The following is a 24,380-nucleotide window of genomic DNA, read 5'->3' as shown; positions in this document are numbered from 1 at the left end:
TGTTGAAGGAAGTGTGTCTCTGGGGGGAGGGGTGGTGAGCTTTGAGGTTTCAAAAGCCTAAGCAAGGCCCTGCTGCTCTCTTCCTGTTGCTTGTAACTCAATGTAGAACTCTCAGCTCCTTCTCTAACACCTTGTCTGCTGGCACGCTGCTGCCATGTTTCTCACTGTGATGACAATGGATAAAACCTCCGAAATTGTAAGTAAGCCCCAATTAAATGCTTTCCTTTACGAGAGCTGCTGTGGTCATGATGTCTCTTCACAGCAATAGAGCATGGACTAAGACAGTGAGGAAAGAGCCAGACTGCATTCTTTATTACTGAACTAGGAGAAAGTGAGAACTGGCAAGGACATCATTGGAGTACAGCATCTTGTAAAAAAAAAAAAAAAAACCAAGACAAACCCTGCAGGGTTCTTCAGTTAGTCTTCTTCAGCTTCTATTAGCTTTTCTTCATCTTCTATTTGCTTTGGAAGGGATTCTTCAGAGACATTTTCCACCTCAAGTACAGATGGAGGTTTTGAAGGTGGTGGAGGTAGTTCTGTATGGGAGGAACCTAGGAAAAGTTGAAAGAAAATTGGTCTTTAGTATTGTCTTGAGGATAAAAGGCTTGCTCTTAGTCATCAAATCAGAACTAGACTAAATAATAACCACTTAAATGTAAAAGCCTAGAGCTCGGGCAACTTCCACTCTGGAAAGACCACCTTACTGTGTCCTATGACTTAAGGGGTACTGCTTACTTACTTACTTGATTGGTTTGTTTTTGGATAGAATCTTACTATGTATCTCAAGTTTCCCTGGAATGGACGATCCTTCTATCTTATCCTTCTGAGTGCTGGAAGTATACATGTATGCATCGTATCTACCCAACAAGTTTCTGTGAATTGCAGCAAACACACTACCCTCAAGTACTGCACTTTTCCAAAGGACTTTAACCTTCTGCTATATTCTGGTGATTCTATCAGAATCAGGGGTCTTGGATGCTATGCAGGCATCCTATGCTGGCTAGTCCTAACTGTTAACTTGATTCAACCTAGTCTCACCTGGAAGAGACTTTCAGTTGAGAAATTATCTAGATCAGATTGCTTTGTCTGTGGAGGGCTGTACTGATTACTAATTGTGGCGGGAATACCCACCATGAATTTGGGTGGCACCATTTCATGGGCCAGGCCTTGAACTGTATTAGAGTCAAGCAAGCTGGTTGAGATCAGCAAGAACACAAAAGTCCATGCTTTCTCTCTCTGCTTTTGACTGTAGACCTTGTGCTTTAAATTCCTGCCTTGAGTTCCCCACAATAATGGATTCTATCCTCTAATTATAAGCCAAGTAAACCCATTTCTCCCTTAAGTTTCTTTGGGGCAGGAATTTTTTCAAAGAAAAAGAAATTGAGACTAGAGCATATCCTAAGTGGCATGTGATTATTGTTTTCCTGTGCAACACTTTAAAGCTTTGTTTCATTTGTCCTTTAAATGTATTAAAGAATATTTTGATAAGTAAGAGCACACAAAAGTCCCCCTGAAAAGATGAGTACTTAAGAAATCATCTCTCAATCTACTGGAATTAAGGTTATGTATCCAAAACTATGTTCCATAACTCTTGAGTGATATGGAAACTATAAATAAAGGCTGAGCAATTTATAGTTCCTGTTACCTAAGAAAATTGATTATAAAACTAATATACACAATGCATATAAACCTTTTGACTTTCAAACTCCTTTTTCTTTCGGCATTCTGCAATGTTTAAGTTTAGATACACATCACTTGGATTGCTTAGTTACTATCACTGTCTCATGCCTTGTTCTCTTTTCTGGTTTCTCTTTCTCTTCTCCTTCTGGAGTGTCCTGGAGGCAGGTGGGTTCCCTCAAAATCACCCTGCCACTGTAATTTGTCTTATGCCAATCTAGTCCTTTTTGCTATTATTTAGTTCAGAGCTGGAGGCAGGGGCGTCCGTGAGAGGGAGAGAGAGGTTTCCTGTTCCTTCAGAGGAAGAAGAACCAGTTTCTGAGGCACGTGACCAGGAGTTATGTTCCCTGAGCCATCTTGAGATTGTGAGCTGAAACAGTCTTAGGATACAGATGCAGATAGCAGAGAGGGGGGACAAAAGGAAGTCTAGTACCCATCATGCCTAACGTCTTCCTAACTTTGGAACTTTCATTGTAACAGATGCAGTCTTTCCTGATTGGATGAGAAATTTGAGTTAGGGGTGGGCACCTATAATTTGCTATAGAAAGTATTCTAACCAATGCAATTATAGTACAAACAAAGTTTGACTGATGTACATTGCTGTTAAAATCCTTCAAGGGCCCTTTGGCATCCATAGTCTAAAGTAAGCATTCTTTAATAACTTAGTTAAATGCTCTCAGGACCTGGTCTCTATTTACAGCTCAGCTTCATTTCAGCAATTTGTTTTCATAGAGTAGACATCAGAATCCTAGGAACAGTCATCTCTCTGCTCCCAGGCAGAATTTTAGGCTACAAGAATGTAGTTATTTTTGAGACTAATGATTCATTTTGAAAAATATTAGGTAAGCTGAACAGATATTTAAACTACCACGATAACAATCTGTGTACACAACCTACCAGTTTTAGTGATTATGTTTCTCTTTTTACCTAATAATGCAGTATAGAACATTGATTAATTTTTATAAGCTGACTAACTTTGAGTTCTTAGGGTAACTCCTACTTAGTCATGATGTATGAACTTTTAAAAATGTTACTAGATTTGATTTGGTAATTAAAGAATTTAAAAGTTTAATTTATTTTTATTTGCATGTGTGTGTGTGTGTGCCAGCTTGGCTGTCTATTCACCATGTGTATGCATTGCTCAGAGAGGCCAGAATAGGATGTTGGAGAGTTACAGGTGGTTGGGAGCTGCTGTATGTGGCCAGTGTGGGGGAAACTGGGTCTTCACAGGTGACTGCTCTTAACTGCTGAGACATTCCTCTAACTTCTGCTTTGGTAGATATTTTTGTTGCTGGTAGTGAGGGTTTTTGTAACTATATTCATCAGATTTCTTTGTTGTATTCTTTCCTTGGCCAATCAATTTATCCACGAAATGTTCTTTGTGCTTTTGATGTGGTATCCAATGTATCACTACCTAACCTAGGTTACAAAGAATTATGCCTAGAGTTTCTTCTAAGAGTTTCACAGTGTTAACTCTTAAGCTGAGGTCTTTGTGCATTTATAGTTAACTTGTGGAGCTTGTGTGGGGTAGGGGCTTATTAGTTTCACTCTCAAGCTGTCTCAGAACCATTTGAAAGATTACTTAGTCATCAAACTGGTCAGTGTTTTATCACAACAGGAGGCAAACGAGAACAACTTTCTCACTTGTTGGCATGCCATTGTTCCCAACAGAAGTGCTTCAGTGTTTTTATTTCTTTAATATTGTGTTTATTCATAATTTGACAAATTAAACTTTATTTCCCCTTTCCTTTTGTCCATATAGCTAAAAGTTTGTTGGTTTATTATTATTATTTTTTTTAAAAAGAGAACACACTTTTGTTTTCCTTTGTTCTCTTTTTCTTATTGATACGTACTGATTGTATGGTGTGTATACATTTATTTTTACTTCAGGCTATTAAATATTTTCATTTCTCACATTAAGCTTAGTTTTAAAAGTCATTTTCTACTTTTTTTGACAGCAGAAAGTTGGGGTTTTGATTTGAGACTTAAAAATATGCTATTTACAGCTACACATGTTCTAAAAGTTCTTTAAAATTTCTTCTTCCCTTTTTCTTCCCCCCCTCTACTCCTTCTGTGACGCCCATAGTGCACATGTTGGCACTCCCAGTGGTGTTTCCCAGGTGTCAAGTATGCTGTTGATTTTCTGCATTTGCTCTTACTCTGTGCTACTGATGATAATTGAAACTGACCTATCTTCAAGTTGGTGTTTCTTCTTCCAGCTCCCATCTTCTTTTGAATTATTGTGTTAAAAATTTCAATTTTGCTGTTGTAGTTTTCTGCTCTGGGATTCTGATTTTTTAAAGAGTTTCAGTTTATTTTAGGTTAGTGCTGCTATGCTTTTAGATTTTTTTGAAAAAAATTATTTTTGTTCTTTTTTAAAATTGAAAATATAAGAATTTCATTAATTCATTGTTTCTAATGGCTGAATAGTACTCCATTGTGTAAATATACCACATTTTTTTGTATCCATTCCTCCGTTGAGGGACACTTGGGTTCTTTCCAGCTTCTGGATATTATAAATAAGGCTGCTATGAACATAGTGGAGCATGTGTCCTTATTGCATGCCGGGGAATCCTCTGGGTATATGCCCAGGAGTGGTATAGCAGGGTCCTCCAGAAGTGTCATGCCCAGTTTTCTGAGGAATCGCCAGACTGATTTCCAAAGTGGTTGCACCATCTTGCAATCCCACCAGCAGTGGAGGAGTGTTCCTCTTTCTCCACATCCTCACCAACACTTGCTATCTCCTGAGTTTTTGACCTTAGCCATTCTGACTGGTGTGAGGTGAAATCTCAGGGTTGTTTTGATTTGCATTTTCCTAATGATTAATGATGTTGAACATTTCTTAAGGTGCTTCTCAGTCCTCTGAAGTTCTTCATGTGAAAATTCTTTGTTTAGCTCTGTACCCCATTTTTTAATGGAGTTATTTAGTTCTCTTGGTTCTACCTTCTTGAGTTCTTTGTATATATTAGATATTAGCCCTCTGTCAGATTTAGGGTTGGTGAAGATCCTTTCCCAGTCTGTTGGTTGACATTTTGTCCTTTTGACAGTGTCCTTTGCCTTACAGAAACTTTGTAATTTTATGATGTCCCATTTGTCTATTCTTGATCTTAGAGCATAAGCTATTGATGTTTTAGTCAGGAACTTTTCCCCATGTCCTCAAGGGTCTTCCCCAGTTTCTTTTCTATTAGTTTCAGTGTGTCAAGTTTTATGTGGAGGTCCTTGATCCATTTGGAGTTGAGCTTAGTACAAGGTGATCAGAATGGATCAATTCACATTCTTCTGCATGCTGACCTCCAATTGAACCAGCACCATTTGTTGAAAAGGCTATCTTTTTTTTCCCACTGGATGCTTTCAGCTCCTTTGTCGAAGATCAAGTGACCATAGGTGTGTGGGTTCATTTCTGGGTCTTCAATCCTATTCCATTGATCTGCTTGCCTGACATTGTACCAATACCATGCAGTTTTTATCACTATTGCTCTGTAGTAAAGTTTGAGGTCTGGGATACTGAATCCCCCTGAAGTTCTTTTACTATTGAGAATAGTTTTAGCTATCCTGGGTTTTTTAGACAAATGGATGGAGCTGGAGAACATCATACTAAGTGAGGTAACCCACTCTCAAAAGATCAATCATGGTATGCACTCACCGATAAGTGGATATTAGCCTAGAAACTTTGAATACCCAAGACTTAATCCACATGTTAAATGATGTCCAAGAATGGAGGAGTGGCCCCTGGTGCTGGAAAGACTCAGTGCAGCAGTATAGGGGAATACCAGAACAGGGAAGTGGGAAGGAGTAGATGGGGGAACAGGGGGAGGGAAGAGGGCTTATGGGACTTTCGGGGAGTGGGGAGACAGAAAAGGGGAAATCATTTGAAATGTAAATAAAGAATATACCGAATAAAAAAATTGAAAATATATTCTTCTCTTATCCAATATACTCCAATCAGAATTTCCCTTCCCTCCACTCCTCCTAGTCCCCCCTATTTCTCTCTCTCCCAGATCTATTCCCTCTCCTTTTTTCTTTAGAAAAGAGCAGCTTTCTAAGATATTTTGGATATCAACCAGCTTTGGCATATCAAGTTTACTAAGACTAGGTGCATCCCCTTTTATCAAGGTTGGACAGTAGGGGTTTGGACTCAAGGGTCCCAGAGTCAGGCAACAGAGTCAGAGACAGCCAATGCCCTACTGTTAGGAGTCCTGCAAGAAAACCAAGCTACATCCTCAAGTGACAGTTCATGCTGGAGAGGATGTGGAGCAAGGGAAACTCTCCTCCACTGCTGATGGATTGCAAACCTGTACAGACACTATAGAAATCAATATGGAAGTCCTTCAAACAAATTGAGAATCAATCTACTTTAACACCTACTTGTTTTAGCTGAATAAAACATCTCATGTTTAAGTATAGGGTCTAGACTTAGAAAAAAATTAGCTGACTTATTTTTCCCCATTTTTGGAATGCACTTTGCAATTTAATTACTTATCTCAGAATGTTTTGGTTCAAAGCTATGTATTTAAGGTAATGTGGCAAAGTGGGCTAATGATTTGGTATAGATTTTTTTTAATCTAATAAAATTCCCAGTCTTTGTTGGGGTTTTTCTTTCTTTTCAGGCTCTTGTAGTGGCCAGAGGTTGATGTTGGGGTGTTGCTCTATACTCTATTGGTCTATTCATTTATTTTTACAGTGTTTCTCATTGAAGTTGACACTTGATGTTTCTGTTAGACTGGCTGACTAGCTCTCTCTGTCACAGACACCTGCTACCATATCCATCTCTTTCCACATGAGTGTTGGGACTGGAATTTAGGTGACCATGTTTGTACAGCAGGTGACTTGCCCTCTAGCCCATCTCTCTGGTCTCTACTACTCACGTTCTGCTGAAGGCATTCTAATCATATTTGATGTTATGAACCAGTGGAGCACTACGATTGCAACAACCAGCTCTGAGATGGTACATATGACGGAAATTTGTAGAAGCATCATGCCAGCCATCTGAAAGAGAAAAGAGATATTTGGCATGTAGAACAAATCATTTGAAAACTGTGCAAGAAAAGCATTTCTGGGTCGGAATGCACCGTTTATCCTTTACAGTTCCAAACAACTATGATTATTTCAAGTTAGTTGCTTCCTTGTTTATGAAGTGAACATCTTGCTAAACACTTCAATTCTGTTAACAGCTTCTCAACTTTTACTTCTGCTTTACACATGAAGTGTCTGGAAAGGAGAGAAAGCAAAGAGGTGCATAGCTTGCCTCATTTTTCTCAGACCCCCTTTTAAAACAGTTTTATAGAATTTATCTATGTCCTGACTGCAATTTCTCCTCCCTCCTCTCCTCCATAGTCTCTCCCCATCCCCTCATTCCTTTTACTCCTCCCATTTTCTCTTCAGAAAAGGGCTGGCCTCCGTGGATATCAGCCAGCTTTGGCATATCAAGTTGTAGTGAGACCAGGCGCATCTCTTCTGTTAAGGTTGGAGGACAAGGCAGCCCAATAGGAGGAAAGGGTCCCAGGTCAGGCAACAGAGTCAGAGACAGCCCATGCTCCTGCTGTTAGGAGTCCTGCAAGAAAACTGAACTACACAGCTGCAGTATGTGTGCAGAGGGCGTGCAGGCTGCATGAAGTGAAGTTATTCTTTCTTAGCTGATGGGAAGAGCGAGACTTTACCAGTGGAATGGGGCATTCTGATAGACAGCCAGATTTTTTAGGGCTCCCCCACCAGAATGAATTGTGTTTAGAATATCCAGTACTTCAATAGCTGATACTTGTCTGGCTAGTTTACAGTATATTTTAAATAGGTAGATGGATTTAATCCAGGAAGATCAGTGTGCTGGTTAGTTTATGTCAACTTGACAAAAGCTAGAATTATTAGAGAGAAGGAAGCTTCAACTAAGAAAATACTTCTATAAGATCAGGCTGTAGGCAAGTCTGTATGAAATGTTCTTAACTAGTAATTGGTGTGGGAGGTCCCAGTCCATTGTGGATGGGTCACCCCTGGGTAGGTAGGTGGTCCTGGGTTCTATAAGAAAGCAGACTGAGCAAGCCATGGGGAACAAACCAATAAGCAGCGCTCCTCCATGGTCTGAGCTCCTGTTTCTAGGTTATTGCCATGATTGAGTTTCTGTTCTGACTTCTTTTGATGATGGACTGTGATGTGGAAAAGCTAAATAAACCCCTTTCTTCCCTAGTTGCCTTGGCCATGGCGTTTCATTGCAACCATACGAACCCTGACAGTCAGTGTTACCAAACTCATTAACAAGGATTTCAAAGGTGATCATCAACCACGAAACTGACATTTTTTGCATTTTTTCACAGTTATTTTCATTCTTGTGTCTAATCTCAATTGGAATAAAGCAGCAGAGAAGCAGACAGTACTTCACTGGCCTCCTCTACATGCTCCCCAAGGATGTTGTGGTAAGTACCATAACATGAAAGATTTCTGAAACAGAATTAACTGTCTCATAGTTACAAATCAATGTGTTGGTGGGACCATGTTCCTTCTAGTTGCTCTGAAGGAGGGTACTTCCCTCTTCAAATTTGGAAAGGCCCTTGAATTATAGCAGCACTATTTCATGTCTTTATATTTGCAAGGCCATCTTCCTCAGACATCAACCTTCCTTCTTATGAGAGTACCAGTAATATGGTCTCTCCATAGAAGCCCTTCTCAAGAGTGACCTTACTTTAACTTAACTAATTATATCTTTAATTAATCCATTAATAAAAAAGTCACATTTGCACATATTTAAAAAAACCATAATTTAACCTATAATTTTGCTTCTAAACCCTCCAAATTGATGTCCTTTCCATGCGCAAAACATATTTACCTCATCTCAACATCTTTTCCAATTTTAAGTTATTACAGCTCCAATTCTGAGTCCAAAATCTTCCTAAATATCATACAATCAAGAAACTCTAAATTCTTCTTGAAATCAATTGTAGGAAAGACTTATACTATGGTTTAGTAGGGACCAAAATTTCTCTGTCCCCGTGGACTCATGAAGCCAGAAAGAAGTAATTCATGGCCAAGACCCAAAATGGAGCAGACAGGCTATACTCCCAAAGTGGGAAATTAAAAAAGGAGGAGCAGCTCCCAGGGCCTATTCATACCCACAGCCCAGTGGAGCTACATTTTGGTAGATTTAAAGGCCTAAAAATAATCCTCCTCAGTGTCTTGTCTCCAGGGAAGTTCTTTGCCCTCTGGACAGTGGCTCCACCCTCCTAGCCCTCTGGGATGCTGGGACACTGCATTGAAAATGAAAATATTTTACAAATCGAAATTCGTAAGCTTCCTTCTCTTCATTTCCTAGTTTTTTCTTTATGTAGTTAATATGTAACTTTAAACAGTGGTTTTTATAATTTTATGTTTATGTATTTATCGCTGACTTACTTTTTTACATAACAAGACTATGCGGCTACTTAAATTTTCTTTGAAATAGATATCCCATTGAGTTGATACTATTTAAGTTTCACTTTTACCAAACTGACTAACATGACCTCATCCTATAAACATGCTGTAGGAACCAGAGGAGTAAAGCCCTGCTGTGAGACAGTATCTCCTAGAGACGACAGGGAAGCTGCACCCATGAAATCTCAGTGACACAGTTGCCTAAACAGATCAGCAAAATGACAATGCAACACGACATGCAGTGCATATGGAGGACATTTCACAAGTCCAACTCCCAACAGGTGACCAATGCTGAGGGAGGGAAAATCAGTTTTCTTGGGGGTATACCCCTGGTAGGTTACCCAATGTCAAGTGGTCGGCCCTAAACACAAATGCATGAGCAACACTGAATGGACTCAATAGTTTGTAAACAATAATGCTTTTAGGAGAGAGGTCATGAAGCTAAAAGAAAGGAGAGGAGAGGAGGGACTATAATAAGAGATGGGCACAGAATGAGATAAATATTACTGTACTCATGTATGAAATTCTCAAAAACTGATTTTTTGGGGGGGGGTCTGGATGTATACATAATGTTTCCTCTAGTTCAACTCTTTCTGCTACAAGCTGGTGAAGTTTTCTTTGTGTAAAAACTATGTGATTTTATTATAATACCATAATAACAACTTTGGATATCTACTTCAGCAAGTTCTGTGGCCCTTCCCGACAATTATATGACTTCTAGCATTTTGTGGCAATTTCCAAATTAGTGTTCTTTTATTCATATGTATTTTAGAGCAATTTTATTGTGTGCCATTTATAATAATTTTTTCAGTTCTATCTAACACTATTATTGAGTTATTACTAAAATTGGTACTTACATTTGACCAAATGTAGTCAATTCCTATTGATTCAAAAATTGGAAATTCATATCCAAATAGCATTGAACCAAATAGAGTCACGAAGATACTTAAGGTGTTTGTTATAATTGCTAACATACGCTGCAATAGATTAAGAAAATAAAAAGAAGTCATGGATAGAATAAACAGATTTAGAGCACTATTTACAATGTGTGTACACATGGGGGATTCTCTGTCTTTCATCTCACCCTAGACATAGTGGGATTGCAGGTATGGTACTGTGTCTGGCTTGAATTAGTTCTGGGAATTTCAGTTCAGGTCTTCATGATTGTACAATGACCATTCTACCCTCTTAGCTATCTCCCTACCTCTCTTGTCCGGGGGGGAAAAAAACCTTGTAAAATCTGACTTTTGGCAAGTGTATATTAAGTGTGGCTATCAAGACTTCACTCCAAATTTGTCTAGAAGTCAGTAGCATAAAACCTTTTTATTTCACAACACATTTCACAGTACATGTACTCCTTGGGATATCACTATACAGCGTCTGTACTATGCTAAGCATCAGGAGGTTACAACAAGGACTGGATAGATGACTCAGTGGTTAAAAGCATTGGCTGCTCTTCCAGAGGATCCAAGACCATTTCTCAGCACCCACACAGCAGCTCACAACTGTCTGTAACTCCAGTGCCAGGGGATCTGGTGCCTTCTTCTGAAGACACTGTACACACATAATGCACAGACATACATGCAGACAAACCACCTTCATACACAGGAAAAGAAGCTTAGAGTAATGATAATGAGGGAGAAAAATTATATTATTGTTATGTAGTGAAATTTAATAAATACCATGATATCAACAGGTTTCAACTTTAGGAATTGTCAGGCTTATTTGTGCCACTTCTAGTGGTTCCCAGCTTCCTTTGAAAAGCCACCAGACTCTTTGAAGTGGCCTGAAGGACACTGTATGAGCTAAGAAGGAAGGTGTCCCCTTGAGAAGGAGCTGAAAGAGTTGCATGTACTTTTTATACATGTGTGAGAGATGGTTGCATGCTTTCCAGGAGGATGTGCTTGTGGTCATGGGAAGAAGGAGTGACTTAACAACAGCAAATCAAAGCAAAGGACTTAAAGGGACACAGGAACTTCAGGTTGTATAGCAGAAAGTCCTCTTCCTATTGTAAAGACCTTCTTCACTAGTTTATTTCTTCTCCCATTTTCATGTTCGCATAAACAAGTATGTGTATGCGTGTGTGTATGTGTGTGTGTGTGCATGCATGTCATTTGCATGAATGTGTGCATGAGAAGGCCTGAGGTCCATCTTATTCATTGAGGCAGTCTCCCAGCGATCCACTGATCTGGTTAGTCTTACTATCCAGCTTGTTTTGGGGTTCCACTGTCTTCTGGGGATATAACGGCAGGTGACCTTTATATGTGTTTCAGATACCTGAATTCTGCTCTCATGTTAGTTTAGAAAAGGCTTTAACAAGCCACCAAGTCATCTCCTTAGTGCCCTCTTCATTAGTTTAATTTTTAGTGAAGAAAACCTCTTTAAGCTGCTATGAAAACCAGGAGGGAATCCCTCTGTTCAATCCATGGGTGGCCATGGCTCGCCCAAAGAAGTATTTTTTGAAGGATTAAGAATCTAAATCCTATCAGGTGTGCCAGAGCAGATCTTTAACCCCAGCACTGGGGAGGCAGAGGCAGGCAGATCTCTGAGTTAGAGGCCATCCTGGTCTATAAAGAGAGTTTCAGGACAGCCATAGCTATGCAGAAAAACCCTGCCTCAAAAAGTCAAACCAAACCATATCTAAATCCTACCAGGCATCTATTATATTTCTTTACTCCTTCAACTAAGAAGATCATTTATAAAAAGCAGGATTTATGTAAATATAAAAACACTGGAACGATGCCAGCTGCTTCCAGAGACGGGACCAGGGTGGCTTTGCATAGAAAAGAGCAATTAGACAACATAAGGAGGTCAAGGGGATACAAATTGGAAAGGAAGAAATCAAATTATCACTATTTGCATATGACATGATAGTCTACTTAAGTGACCTGAAAACCTCCACCAGAGAACTCCTACAGCTGATAAACAACTTCAGCAAAGTGGCTAGTTATAAAATCAACTCAAGCAAATCAGTTGCCTTCCTATACTCAAAGGATAAGCAGGCTGAGAAAGAAGTTAGGGAAATGACACCCTTCACAATAGCCACAAACAATATAAAGTATCTTGGTGTGACTCTAACCAAACAAGTGAAAGATCTATATGACAAGAACTTCAGGTCTCCGAAGAAGGAAATCAAAGAAGACCTCAGGAAATGGAAAAATCTGCCATGCTAGTGGATTGGCGGGATTAATATAGTTAAAATGGCCATCTTGCCAAAAGCAATCTACAGATTCAACGCAATCCCCATAAAATCCCAACTCAGTTCTTCACAGAGTTAGAAAAAGCAATTCTCAAATTCATCTGGAAAACAAAAAACCCAGGGTAGCTAAAACTATTCTCAACAACAAAAGAAATTGTGGGGGAATCAGTATCCCTAACTTCAAGCAGTACTACAGAGCAATAGTGTTAAAAACTGCGTGGTATTGGCACAGTGACAGACAAGTGGATCAATGGAATAGAATTGAAGATCCACAAATGAATCCACACACCTATGGTCACTTGATCTTCGTCAAAGGAGCCGAAAACATCCAGTGGAAAAAAGATAGCCTTTTTAACAAATAGTGCTGGTTCAATTGGAGGTCAGCATGCAGAAGAATGCGAATTGATCCATTCTTATCTCCATGTACTAAACTTCACTCCAAGTGGATCAAGGACCTCCATGTAAAACCAGACACACTGAAACTAATAGAAAAGAAACTGGGGAAGACCCTTGAGGACATGGGCACAGGGTAAAATTTCCTGAACAGAACACCAATAGCTTATGCTCTAAGATCAAGAATTGACAAATGGGACCTCATAAGATTACAAAGTTTCTGTAAGGCAAAGGACATTGTTAAAAGGACAAAACGGCAACCATCAAATTGGGAAAGGATATTCACCAACCCTACATCTGACAGAGGGCTAATATCCAATATATACAAAGAACTCAAGAAGTTAGACCCCAGGGAACCAAATAACCCTATTAAAAATGGGGTACAGATCTAAACAAAGATTTTTCACCTGAAGAAATTCAGATGGCTGAGAGGCACCTTAAGAAGTGCTCCCTAACCATTAATCATTAGGGAAATGCAAATCAAAACAACCCTGAGATTTCACCTTACACCAGTCAGAATGGCTAAGGTCAAAAACTCAGGAGACAGCAGGTGTTGGCAAGGATGTGGAGAAAGAGGAACACTCCTCCACTGCTGGTGGGGCTGTAAGATGGTACAACCACTTTGGAAATCAGTCTGGCGGTTCCTCAGAAAACTGGACATGACACTTCCGGAGGACCCTGCTATACCTCTCCTGGGCATATACCCAAAGGATTCCCCGGCATGCAATAAAGACACATGCTCCATTATGTTCACAGCAGCCTTATTTATAATAGCCAGAAGCTGGAAAGAACCCAGATGTCCCTCAAAGGAGGAATGGATACAGGAAATGTGGTATATTTACACAATGGAATACTACTCAGCAATTAGAAACAATGAATTCACACAATTTTTAGGCAAATGGTTTGATCTGGAAAATATCCTTAGTGAGGTAACCCAATCACAAAAGAATATACATGGAATGCAATCTCTGATAAGTGGATATTAATTAGCCCAGAAGCTCTGAATACCCATGGCACAAATCACATAACAAATGACTCCCATGAAGTATGGAGAGGGTCCTGATCCTGGAAAGGATTGACCTACCATTGGAGGGGAATATAAGGACAGAGAAAAAGGAGGGAGGTGACTGAAGAATGGACGGAGAGAAGAAGGTTTATGGGACATATGGGGAGGGGGGATCTGGGAAAGGGGAAATCATTTGGAATGTAAACAAAGAATATAGAAAATAAAAATAGTTAAAAAAAGAATCTCACAAGAATCACAAATCTAAACTTTAACATAAAATTCAGTCATATCTACTTTACATTCTCAGACTGTACATCCATTCACCAGCAATTCTTAATAAATTGTATCAGGAACCTTAGGTCAAAATGGGAAAAAAAATAAAAAAAAAAAGAAAAGAAAAGAAACTCAGGCTTTGCTCCTTGAGGTAGTATGGAGGGGAAGGGAGACTAGCAGAGATGTTAGGTTTACCAAAGGCTGCAGACTGTGGCTTGGAAATTACAGTTAGACTCTCCACACCTCCATGCTTCAGGAAAAAGAAACAACATGCTTGGTGAATTTTTTGAAAACCACCCAAGGGGCCATATTTACTCCTACCTGCTACCAAGGCTGTGGCACAACAAAATCAGACTTCACACAGAAACAGAAACTGAATATGAACCCGCACTGAGTCAGGAACTAGCAAATCTCTAGAGGGTTGCCAAGGTTTTGAGGCCAACTGGGCTATTGCTCTGGAAGAGCAAGGCCAGATGTTTAGCTCTGTGTACACATCCTTGCCAATACTTTGGGGTTATGAGCTTAAAACTCAGACTAGGAAGGGATATGATGTTAACAGTGGCTGCTTAGGTGATGGTAAAAGTTAAAAAGGCAAGGAAGCCAAACTCTGATTCCCCACAATCACAGTTGGCAAACTCCTCAGCAAAACAGTCTCTATGCCACTGGTCTTTGGGGAAAAAATATAAATTGTTATCTGAAATAGAGAGTAAAGTTTGTTTTAGAGTTTCTCTGGGAAGCTCTGGCTGTTCTGGAACTTGGTCTGTAGACTAGGGTGGCCTCGAACTCACAGAGATCTGCTCCCAAGTGCTGGGATCACAGGCATTTGAACAAAGTTTTTACCTTGCTAGTGTTCTCTGTTTGCTTAGGTTAACGTCAAGCACAGTAAAGTACTTTGCTCAGGATCACACAGCTAACACGGGAGCCTTCCAAACCAGAATCCGTGCATGTGAGCTTCCTGAGTTGGAACTAATCATGAGGGGTGGGCAAAAGTGGGCAGGGAAGTTCTAAGTGGGCAGGGCACTGTGCCTCACTGGAGGTGTTCTGATTGGTTCTTCTTTTCTTTGTATTCTGGTGACATTCCACAGACCTGCAGGAGATAGCTTTCTTTCCACGGGTTATTCTCTCTCTCTCTCTCTCTCTCTCTCTCTCTCTCTCTCTCTCTCTCTAAACAACAGTCATATGTCGAGTATGTCGAGTCCTCTCTCCTCCCCACTTTTCTTTGTCAACTTGACACCAGTTGGAGTTAACTGTGAGAAAGAACCTCAAGTGAAAAAAATGCCCCCATCAGATTTTCTGTAGGCAAGTCTGTAGGGCGTTCTCTTGATTAATGATTGATGTGGGTGGGTGGGACCAGATGTAGCTCCACCCCTGAGCAGGTGGTCCTGGGTTGTATAAGGAAGTGGGCTGAGAAAAGCACAAGAGACAAGCCAGTTGTCAGCATCATTCCATGGTCTCTGCTTCAGTTCCTGCCCCTAGGTTCTTGCCTTGAGTCCTTCCAATGATGGAGTGTGACCTCAGTAGTATAAGGTGAAATAAACCATTTCCTCTCCATGCTGCATTTGGTCATGGTGTTTCATCACAGCAATAGAAACCCACCTAAGGCACTGGCTAAACACCATCAAACTTTCATAACTTTCTTCCTCAGTCTCAAGAGCTTCATTTTGTGATTAATATCCCCCTTTAGATGCTGAGAGGCCATGACAAGATTCGTTCTATGGAAGCTGTCACATCTCTCTCCTTATCTGCCCATTCAGCACACCTTTCCCCACATTCCACAAAAAACTCACACTGAGGTGGGTGTTTGTATGTGACTGTGTTTAGAAAAATTCAGTGATTTTTTTTCTAAGTGTTTGGAAGTTTTCTCACCCTCCCCGCAAAGTCTCAAATCATCAATAGTTCTTCCTCTTTGTGTCACGAAACATTTCTGTCTTTGGGGTTATGTTCAACTTTCCCACGTACCTGACATGTTGAAGAACTACCCTGGGTTATACTGCTGGCTCCTGAGCTGATGAACTGTGGGAAGAAATTTGTATTGAAACACTCACACTGTTTGATCCATCCCCTCAACAGATTCTCTTTCTAATGCTACTGTCATTCTGACGTCTAGACTATCCCGGAGTTTTAGGAAGAAAGTGGTATTGAAATGAAAAAAAACAAACAAACAAACAAACAAAAAACTACCTTGGTTCTAAGGGATTCCCTAAAAACAGTGGTTCTACTTTTTTTTTTCCTGTTAGAGAGATGAAAAGATCTTTAGAAGTTGGTGGTCATTCATGCGATCAACATGTAGGTGATGGGACTCAGGAATTTCTCAGTAATTTTATGAGGGACAAATAGTGGATCATTGGCCATGCTTTGATGTTCAGTTAGCAAGTTAATGACCCGAAGTATTAAAGAGGAGATGGCTGGTATGGCAGCTCTCATCCACAGGAATCCCTCAAAATATCTTAGGGGAAAAAGATCACTACAAAATAGTTTCAGAATGCATTTGATCTGAAAATCAAATGGCTTTATTTTATTTTATTATTTTATTTTTATAGCCATTTCCTCAATCACTGTGATGTCTGTGACCTACTGGGAGCTAGCTGAAAGTATGGTTATTTGTGGTTATTTTGCATTAACTTTTCTTCCCATGGTATGTCTTCCATTTGCCTGCAGAACTCTCAGGAGATGACCTAAATTTCCTAAGAAGGAGATTGAGAATGTCTCAGTCCAGGAGGACGCAGTCTGCTATGAAAGCAGAGACACCTTACCTTGGTTTACAGAAAACTCTGCTGTTTTATTGTGGGATAGTCTGTCAGAGTTACTTAAACTCTTCAGACATTTATACTATTTTCTCATTTATAAAGCAGGAAGTGAAAAACTACTGCATTTGATCCTCGTGGCAACACTGTGTTGATGAGGTAAAACAAGCTTAAAGTACCACTGGGATATGCATGATGTGGGATGGACACACCAGTGAATATGATTCGTGGTTAATTTCTTCCATAAGGATCCTGTTTACATCTTGGGCGTAGGGCTCTTTCTAGACACTTTGCAATTGGAGACTCATGTATCATTCCAGTTTAAGTAGTGGCTCTTTACTACACACACCTCTTCCCAGAAAGTTGTCAGCTTTGCAGTGCCTTCAGAGGTAAAGCCGCTGAAAAAATGCCTGTCAATCAAGTGAATGACAGACCGCTGCCTTAGTGACATGACGACTATGTCTCGGAAAGCTTTGTTCCACAAAGCTCAGGGACTGGCTCCACTGAGACCTCTGCTCTTTTCGAGCTCCATCTTGGTAGAGAAGAGCACGAAAGTGGAAGAGTATTTATTGAGACCCGTTCTCTGTGAAGAAATTCATCCTTATATTAAGCTTTCTGCTTCTCAAGACACTCTGTCAAAGGGAAGTCAGGTGTGTCCCAGGTCACATGACTTCTAAATAAGTGACCAATGATTAACAAATTTCTTTTGGATTGAGTGCGTCTGTGAACTAAACTAGCTAGCAGGGAGTCATGGCTTTGGGCCTCCTCAAGTATAATTACTTTTAATTGGGAATGCTCCTGGTGAACATTTTGATAAATATACCCATGAAAGTATTAGAATATTTACTTTAGGAATTTCTGTTTAATTTCTCCCCATTCCTTTTGCCCCTCCCCCCCGCCCCAGCTTCTCCCTTCCCCCCCCCATATGTCACTTCTTCAAAAATTGCCTCTATTTCCCTAGACACTAAACTCTTGCTTTTGAGTTTTCACCCTGAAAAGAAAGGCTATGTACACAGCCATAATCTTTAAGAGCCTTCTTAGTAATACTCGTTTGAAATCTTTTCTACTGTCACATCCCAGCCTCTTGAGGTCCTAATCAAAACAGGCAGTACACACAAAAGTGCTCAAATGAACACTGTAAGTCAAGTGATTGAGCCTAGTAAACTGTTGACCACAGAATGCTCTACTTGATCAATTAGAATTAAATCAATAGAAATCAGTAATGACCACAGTTCACTCACCAATGTTCCAGACGCAAACAGGTAACAGATGCTAGTTAACATGAGCTTAAAACCGATACTGTGCTTCTTTTCTTCTAGACGGTACAAAGAGAGCCAGAGAATCCCCAGTGCACTGTGGATTAGGCCAAGCATTATTTGTGCAGCCTGTGAGAAGAAAGTGAGCCAGTGTTATTCAAGGTGACTCTACTAAAGATGGTTTCAGTCTGGGTATCGGAGAAGTCTTGAACGTATTCAGTTTGCTCTGTACATTAGTGTATTCATCAAGCTCTCCAGAAAAGACTAATCAACAAGAAACAAGATGCTAGTTCTAGTCTCTTCAGGATACTGATATAATAATGGAGACCCCCAGACACCACTCCACCCTGTTCTACCATCCTACTAAAGCATCTGCTTTAGGATGAAGAGTGTTCACTACCTCTGAATATTCAAAGAGTTACATGTCAGGGAGGAACCAAGGTTGAGACAGATGGAGTAGAGTGGTTTGGGTCTTCTTTGCTTGAACAAGAATGTTTTTATTTAACAACAGCCTTGAGGGACAAATATTTTGATTTTGTAGGTGCTTCTAGTTAATCGAATAGCAGAGGCCTATTGATATGTCTTTTTCAGAAGGATGCCTTGGATAAAGGAGAGCTAATGGCTATGGGGACCTGGAAGTGTCTTTCTGAGCCCTGCTATCCTTTCTATGGATTTTTTTTAAAAAGGCAGATTATAATCAGAAGACTTATCTCTTGTTCTTCACTGATAAAACCAACTAGGAACTTTTGACCTCTCCTTCTTTCCCTCTTCCCCTCTTATTTGGGCCTTGTACTTCAAGTTTTGGGAACTTGAACAAGTTTTCCCTTGTTACCTTATCCAGCCTTGATTTTTTTGCCACTGGAGAACGAACAAGTCTAAGCCTTATTTAAAAGAAAAAAAAGTAGTATTTGTGAAGTCCAAAACATAGTTAAAAATCTATTGACTATGACAAAGATGGAGGTAGAGGCGGATTGGTTATTGTGCTGGTTAGTTTTTTGTCAAGTTGATAGAAGCTGAAGTCATATGGGAAGAGGCACCTTCAGCGGAGAAAATGTTGCCAACACAGTGGCATGGGTGGCAGTTTGTGGGGGCATTTTCTTCATTTGTGATTGATGTGGCGGCACCATCTCTGAGAAGCTGGTCCTGGGGTATATAAGAAAGTAGGTTGAACATGCTGTAAAGAACAAGCTAGCAAGCAGCATTCCTCCATGGCCTCTGCTTCAGACCCTGCCTCAAGATTCCCTTCCTTGTCTTCTACAGTTGATGAACTGTAGCCTACAAGCCAAACCAACTCTTCCCCAAATTGGTTTTTATTATGGTGTTTTCCCCCTACAGCAATAGTATAAAAAGAAAACAAGGCAGTTATGCACAGCCTGAGTGCATATCCTATCTACTTGATTGCTAAAATCTTTCTGTACAGAGAGAGAATGGCCTTTGTTGAGTACTGACATGAGATGCAAGTATCTTCAATTTTCTTTTGCTTATTTTTATATATTTATTTCAAATTATGCTTCCCTAGTGTCTTAATTACTTTTTCTGTTACTGTGAAAAGAAATGTGTCTTGATGGGTCAAGACACACCATGAACAACTTAGGTTGTGAAGTAAATTGGTGGACCATGCTTAAATGTGGAGTTTGTATTTAGGTGCAGTAGAAGGCCAAGTGTTTCTCAAAAGGACAGCAGTTAGATTCAGAGAATGGCAAGATTTTGCTCCATAAAATGCTGCAATAAATTAGTAAGTGTCTGCTAGAGGCTTCAGGAAAAAAAACCCACCCCCGTCATTTCAAATACTGCTGGAATGGCTGGATCCACCAGTACAGGGATGATGCAGCACGCACAGTAGCTGGATTTATGGCAGTCTCCATCTGCTACAGCATATGCTCCTATCTATCAGCCTTTCGGGTTGCTTTTCAAGAAGGCAAGGTAAAAACTGTACTTCCTTGTTTCAGAATCCACTCCTTCCAAATTTTTGACCCTCTTTCTCCCCTCCATTTCTTTTATTTTTGAGATTATAATTACATCATGTCCCTCCTCCTTTCCCCCTCCTCTGGTCTATGCCATTGACTTGAGATTCTTTCCCTGCATCTTTGTCTATAATTTGAAAGTTTTTTTTTTTTTATGGTGTCAGACGTGTCTACAGGTCTGATAGATTTTGGAGAGAAGCTATGGATTGATCTTTCCTATTTGTATGTTTGTGATGAGATCTGGGCATGAGAGCTTCTTTTGTTAGCTTTAAGTCTGATACTGGTAGAGCAGGTTGGGACAGAAGAGAGGATGTGTGGACAGGTTGGGTCCTGAGGTTGAAAATGTCTTTGGGGAGAATGGAGTCAGGGGGATTTAGGAGAATGGGCTGGTATACAGGAAGTGCCTTCTAGTCTAAGCCTTGAGTGTAGGTGTGGATCTATGTGTGGAAAGTTTGGATGTGGTGTTGGAGAGACCTGTGGATTGGGGGTAGGTGGGGTAAGTTTTGGCAGAGCAGTAGAGATTGACTGCTGCATAGGCAGGGACTCAGTCAGGGTGCTGGTCTCAAGCTACAACTGGTGGACTGGGGAAGGCATATGGATAGGGAGTGTCAGATAGAGGCACAGGGCTGGATTCTGGAGGAGGATGTGGGAGATCTGGCTAAGTAGAGAGGTTGGATATTGGTGTAAGTTTTAATGCTGTTGGTTTGGACCCAAATGTTGTTCAAGGACCCATAAATGTGGATGAGTCTTATGTATAAGTATGGCATTCTAAAGTTGAAGAGCACTAAGAGGGACCCAGAGGTGAGTGTAGGAGACCATGTTGACACCATGAGACCTCAGAATTTAAACAGCCTCTTTTGGCTTTGTATTTGAGATCACCATATGCCTTCTTTTATTATCTACAAACATTGCTTCAAACCATTTCAAACAAGGATTACCAGTGAAGGCAGAAAATAAAAATCTTCAACAATTCTAACCTCAGCGTATGTTTCTTAAGACCAGGGTAGACTTGGATAATGTTGAAGAATCCAGGAATGGTATGTAAATACATGTTCTGTGTGGCCAATTAGCTCTGGTCTAATTGTCTTCACTTCAAAACACATTTATCCGTATTTTAACCCCAAGGAGCTCATTGTAAATACCATCAATGTTTTTACATTTTTTATTACTAAAAAGTAACACTATTTATTAATCAACATATGCTTAGTACTTACTCCCATTGCATTTGTCTCTTCCCTCAAGATATAAATTGCTGATACTTCCTTGGTTGACATCTTGACTTAGATAATAGAGGATGAATGGGCTTCTTTTCTGTAAAGAGATACAGGAAAAAATGCTAATTATTTTTGAGGAAGACATTTAAACTGGAAGTTCCATTTGACTACCACATAATTACTTGAAAATAGCTTTATTTTTTTTTAAAAACTTAAATCAAATGACACTGATTTCTATTATGTGTTTAATTGTTTTCTGGAAAAAACCAAGGCCTATCTTTCAGATTATTACTTCACTGTGGCCTGAGATAGAGTCGATAATTTTGAAAATTAAAAAAACAAAAAAGTGTGTGTCTGTGTGTGTGTGCATGTGTGTGTGTGTGTGTGTGTGTGTGTGTGTGTGTGTGTGTGTGTGTGTATGTGTGACTTCAGAAGGTGAGAATAGGGTGTTAGAATTCCTGGATGTGGGTGCTGACAACTCAATTTAGGTCTTACCTAAGAGCAGCAAGTGTTGTTAGCTACTTAACCACCTGTCAGCTCACAGTAGATATTTTTAATATAGTTATTCCACCTTCATTGTCTTTACTTTTCTAGACACTGCTTGCTCTCATAAGTCCACTGGGTTACTGGGTTCTTGACTGATTGCTTTCTCTCTCTTAAGAATATGCTATCACTGTCATACAACAAATAGACAGCTAATTCTAATTAAGCCAGTGGGTGTTCCATTTACAGTCAACTGTATTTAGTATGAAGATAACAGTCTCTTTTCTTGACTTGCCTCTTGAACAAGAAGTAGCAGAGCTTCCATGCTGCCTAATGAAAGTAGAGCAAAAGGAAGGCAGTGTGTTGTATTTGCATTAATGATATTGCTAAGGATGAGGCTAGTAGCTTTTGAAGAGCTTATGAGTAGGTGATGGTTCAGAGGGTAGCTGCAAACAACTTCTTTTTTTTATTGAATATTGTCTTCATTTACATTGCCAATGGTAAAACCTTTCCAGATTTCCCCCCTCCCCAACAACACCAACCCCTCCTCCCACCCTCTGCCTCCATGTATATGCCCCTCCACCCAACCCATTTCCACTCCTCCCCTCGATTTCCCTTTGTTGGGGGCAAACAACTTCATTATTATACCCAGCTAGCCTTTCTCATTTCCATACCAGAGGACTTTATACTATGTGACTTGTAGAACATTTCTTCACTACATGGGAGGAGCATATTTCTCTAACTCACTAATAATGTGTGGATAGTATGACATGATTTGACTGAGAATGACATGTTATTCTTGGGCCAAAGCTTTTTTTATTTTTCAACATTGGAAGTTTCTGTTATCTGTTTTGCTCATGTCTCTTTGCTGTGAGGATATTACATCTTGAAATTTTGCTGTTGTTTTTTATAAATGTGGATACTAGAAAGAGGAAATAGAGAGACAGCCCCTCGTCTACCACCAGCATTGAGTAAAACTCTAGTAAGTAAAACAAGAAATGATTGTTTTTCTGACATTGAAATAACAAAACTGAGTAACACTCTTGTACTAACATTCTAGGCCATATGGAAGGATGACATATGGGAGAACACATTGTCAGGAGAATGTGGAAAGCAAGACTAACACTTAGAAAATAGGGGTTCCCAGTAGTGGTATAACAGGGTTCTCAGGAAGTGACATGCCCAGTTTTCTGAGGAACTGCCAGACTGATTTCCAAAGTGGTTGCACTATCTTGCAATCCCACCAGCAGTGGAGGAGTGTTCCTCTTTCTCCACATCCTCGCCAACACCTGCTGTCTCCTGAGTTTTTGACCTTAGCCCTTCTGAGTGGTGTGAGGTGAAATCTCAGGGTTGTTTTGATTTGCATTTCCCTAATTATTAATGATGTTGAACATTTCTTAAGGTGTTTCTCAGCTCTCCGAAGTTCTTCATGTGAAAATTCTTTGTTTAGCTCTGTACCCCACTTTTTAATGGGGTTATTTGGTTCTCTGGGTTCTGCTTTCTTGAGTTCTTTGTATATATTAGATATTAGCCCTCTGTCGGATTTAGGGTTGGTGAAGATCCTTTCCCAGTCTGTTGGTTGACGTTTTGTCCTTTTGACGGTGTCCTTTGCCTTACAGAAACTTTGTAGTTTTATGAGGTCCCATATCCAGAGGATTCTTCAGCATGTAATAAGGACACATGCTCAACTATGTTCATAGCAGCCCTATTTGTAGTAGCCAGAAGCTGGAAAGAACCTAGGTGTCCTTCAATGGAGGAATGGATACAAAAAATGTGGTATATTTACACAATGGAGTACTATTCAGCCATTAGAAACAATGAATTCATGAAATTCTTAGACAAATGGATGGAGCTGGAGAACATTATACTAAGTGAGGTAACCCAGTCTCAAAAGATCAATCATGGTATGCACTCACTGATAAGTGGATATTAGCCTAGAAACTTTGAATACCCAGGACATAATCCACAAATTAAATGATGTCCAAAAAGAATGGAGGAGTGGCCCCTGGCTCTGGAAAGACTCAGTGCAAGAGTATAGGGGAATTCCAGAACAGGGAAGTGGGAAGGGGTGGATGGAAGAACAGGGGGACGGAAGAGGGCTTATGGGACTTGCGGGGAGTGGGGACCCAGAAAAGGGGAAATCATTTGCAATGTAAATAAAAAAAATAAAATATAAAAAAAATGCTAAAAAAAAAAAAAGAAAATAGGGGTTCCTTTAAACAATACAAAATGGCAAACCCACTACCCGGCCAGGGAAGCAGGTAGATGACAAATCTCTGGATCTTCACTTTCCTTTCTCTCCTCCAAAGCTAATCCCCAGGTCTCACGCCTTACTCGGTGGCAGAACATCCACTGTGCCCTCTCTTCCTTTCTGCTCCCATTTCCAGAAGATCAGGTAGGTCTTCTCCTACAACCTCCCTCACTGCCCCATCCCTCTGTCTCAGCAGCCAAGTCTCATAGGCACTTCCTGGGAACCCACAGGCCATTCCAGGGAAACAGGTAAGCAAGCTTCAGATCTTCATTCTCCATCCTCGGCTCCAAATCTACTCCCTAATCTCATCTCCAGCTCTGTATTAGACCACCTGCTCTGAACCTGACCCCCTCTCTGCTTTCTTCCCTCTTGTTGACTCCTTTAGCACCCCCAGCCCAACTTTATCCCTAAGTGTCATATACCAATACATAGAAACACATTCTACCTGGAACATCCACCTGGCAGGATCTCAGAAGCACTTCCTAGCAGGTAATACACATTCTCTTAAGAACCAGAGAGGGCATC

General features: G+C 40.2%; 1 protein-coding gene across 1 annotated transcript; it reads right to left on the bottom strand.

The window, feature by feature from the left end:
* Window positions 1-417: 417 nt before the first annotated feature.
* LOC127670215 (uncharacterized) lies at window positions 418-21,181 on the bottom strand. The gene is made up of 6 exons (XM_052164942.1): window positions 21,122-21,181; window positions 17,929-18,072; window positions 15,903-15,956; window positions 9,930-10,049; window positions 6,539-6,663; window positions 418-577 (listed from the first exon to the last, which is right to left on the bottom strand). The coding sequence occupies exons 1-6, from the start codon at window positions 21,179-21,181 to the stop codon at window positions 418-420; spliced, it is 663 nt and encodes a 220-aa protein (XP_052020902.1).
* Window positions 21,182-24,380: the final 3,199 nt, after the last annotated feature.

This window comes from Apodemus sylvaticus, chromosome 1 (genome assembly GCF_947179515.1).
Source record: "Apodemus sylvaticus chromosome 1, mApoSyl1.1, whole genome shotgun sequence".
Taxonomy (NCBI): Eukaryota; Metazoa; Chordata; class Mammalia; order Rodentia; family Muridae; genus Apodemus; species Apodemus sylvaticus.
The sequence above is the reverse complement of the archived record's forward strand: the minus strand, read 5'-3'. Positions and strand labels throughout refer to the sequence as shown.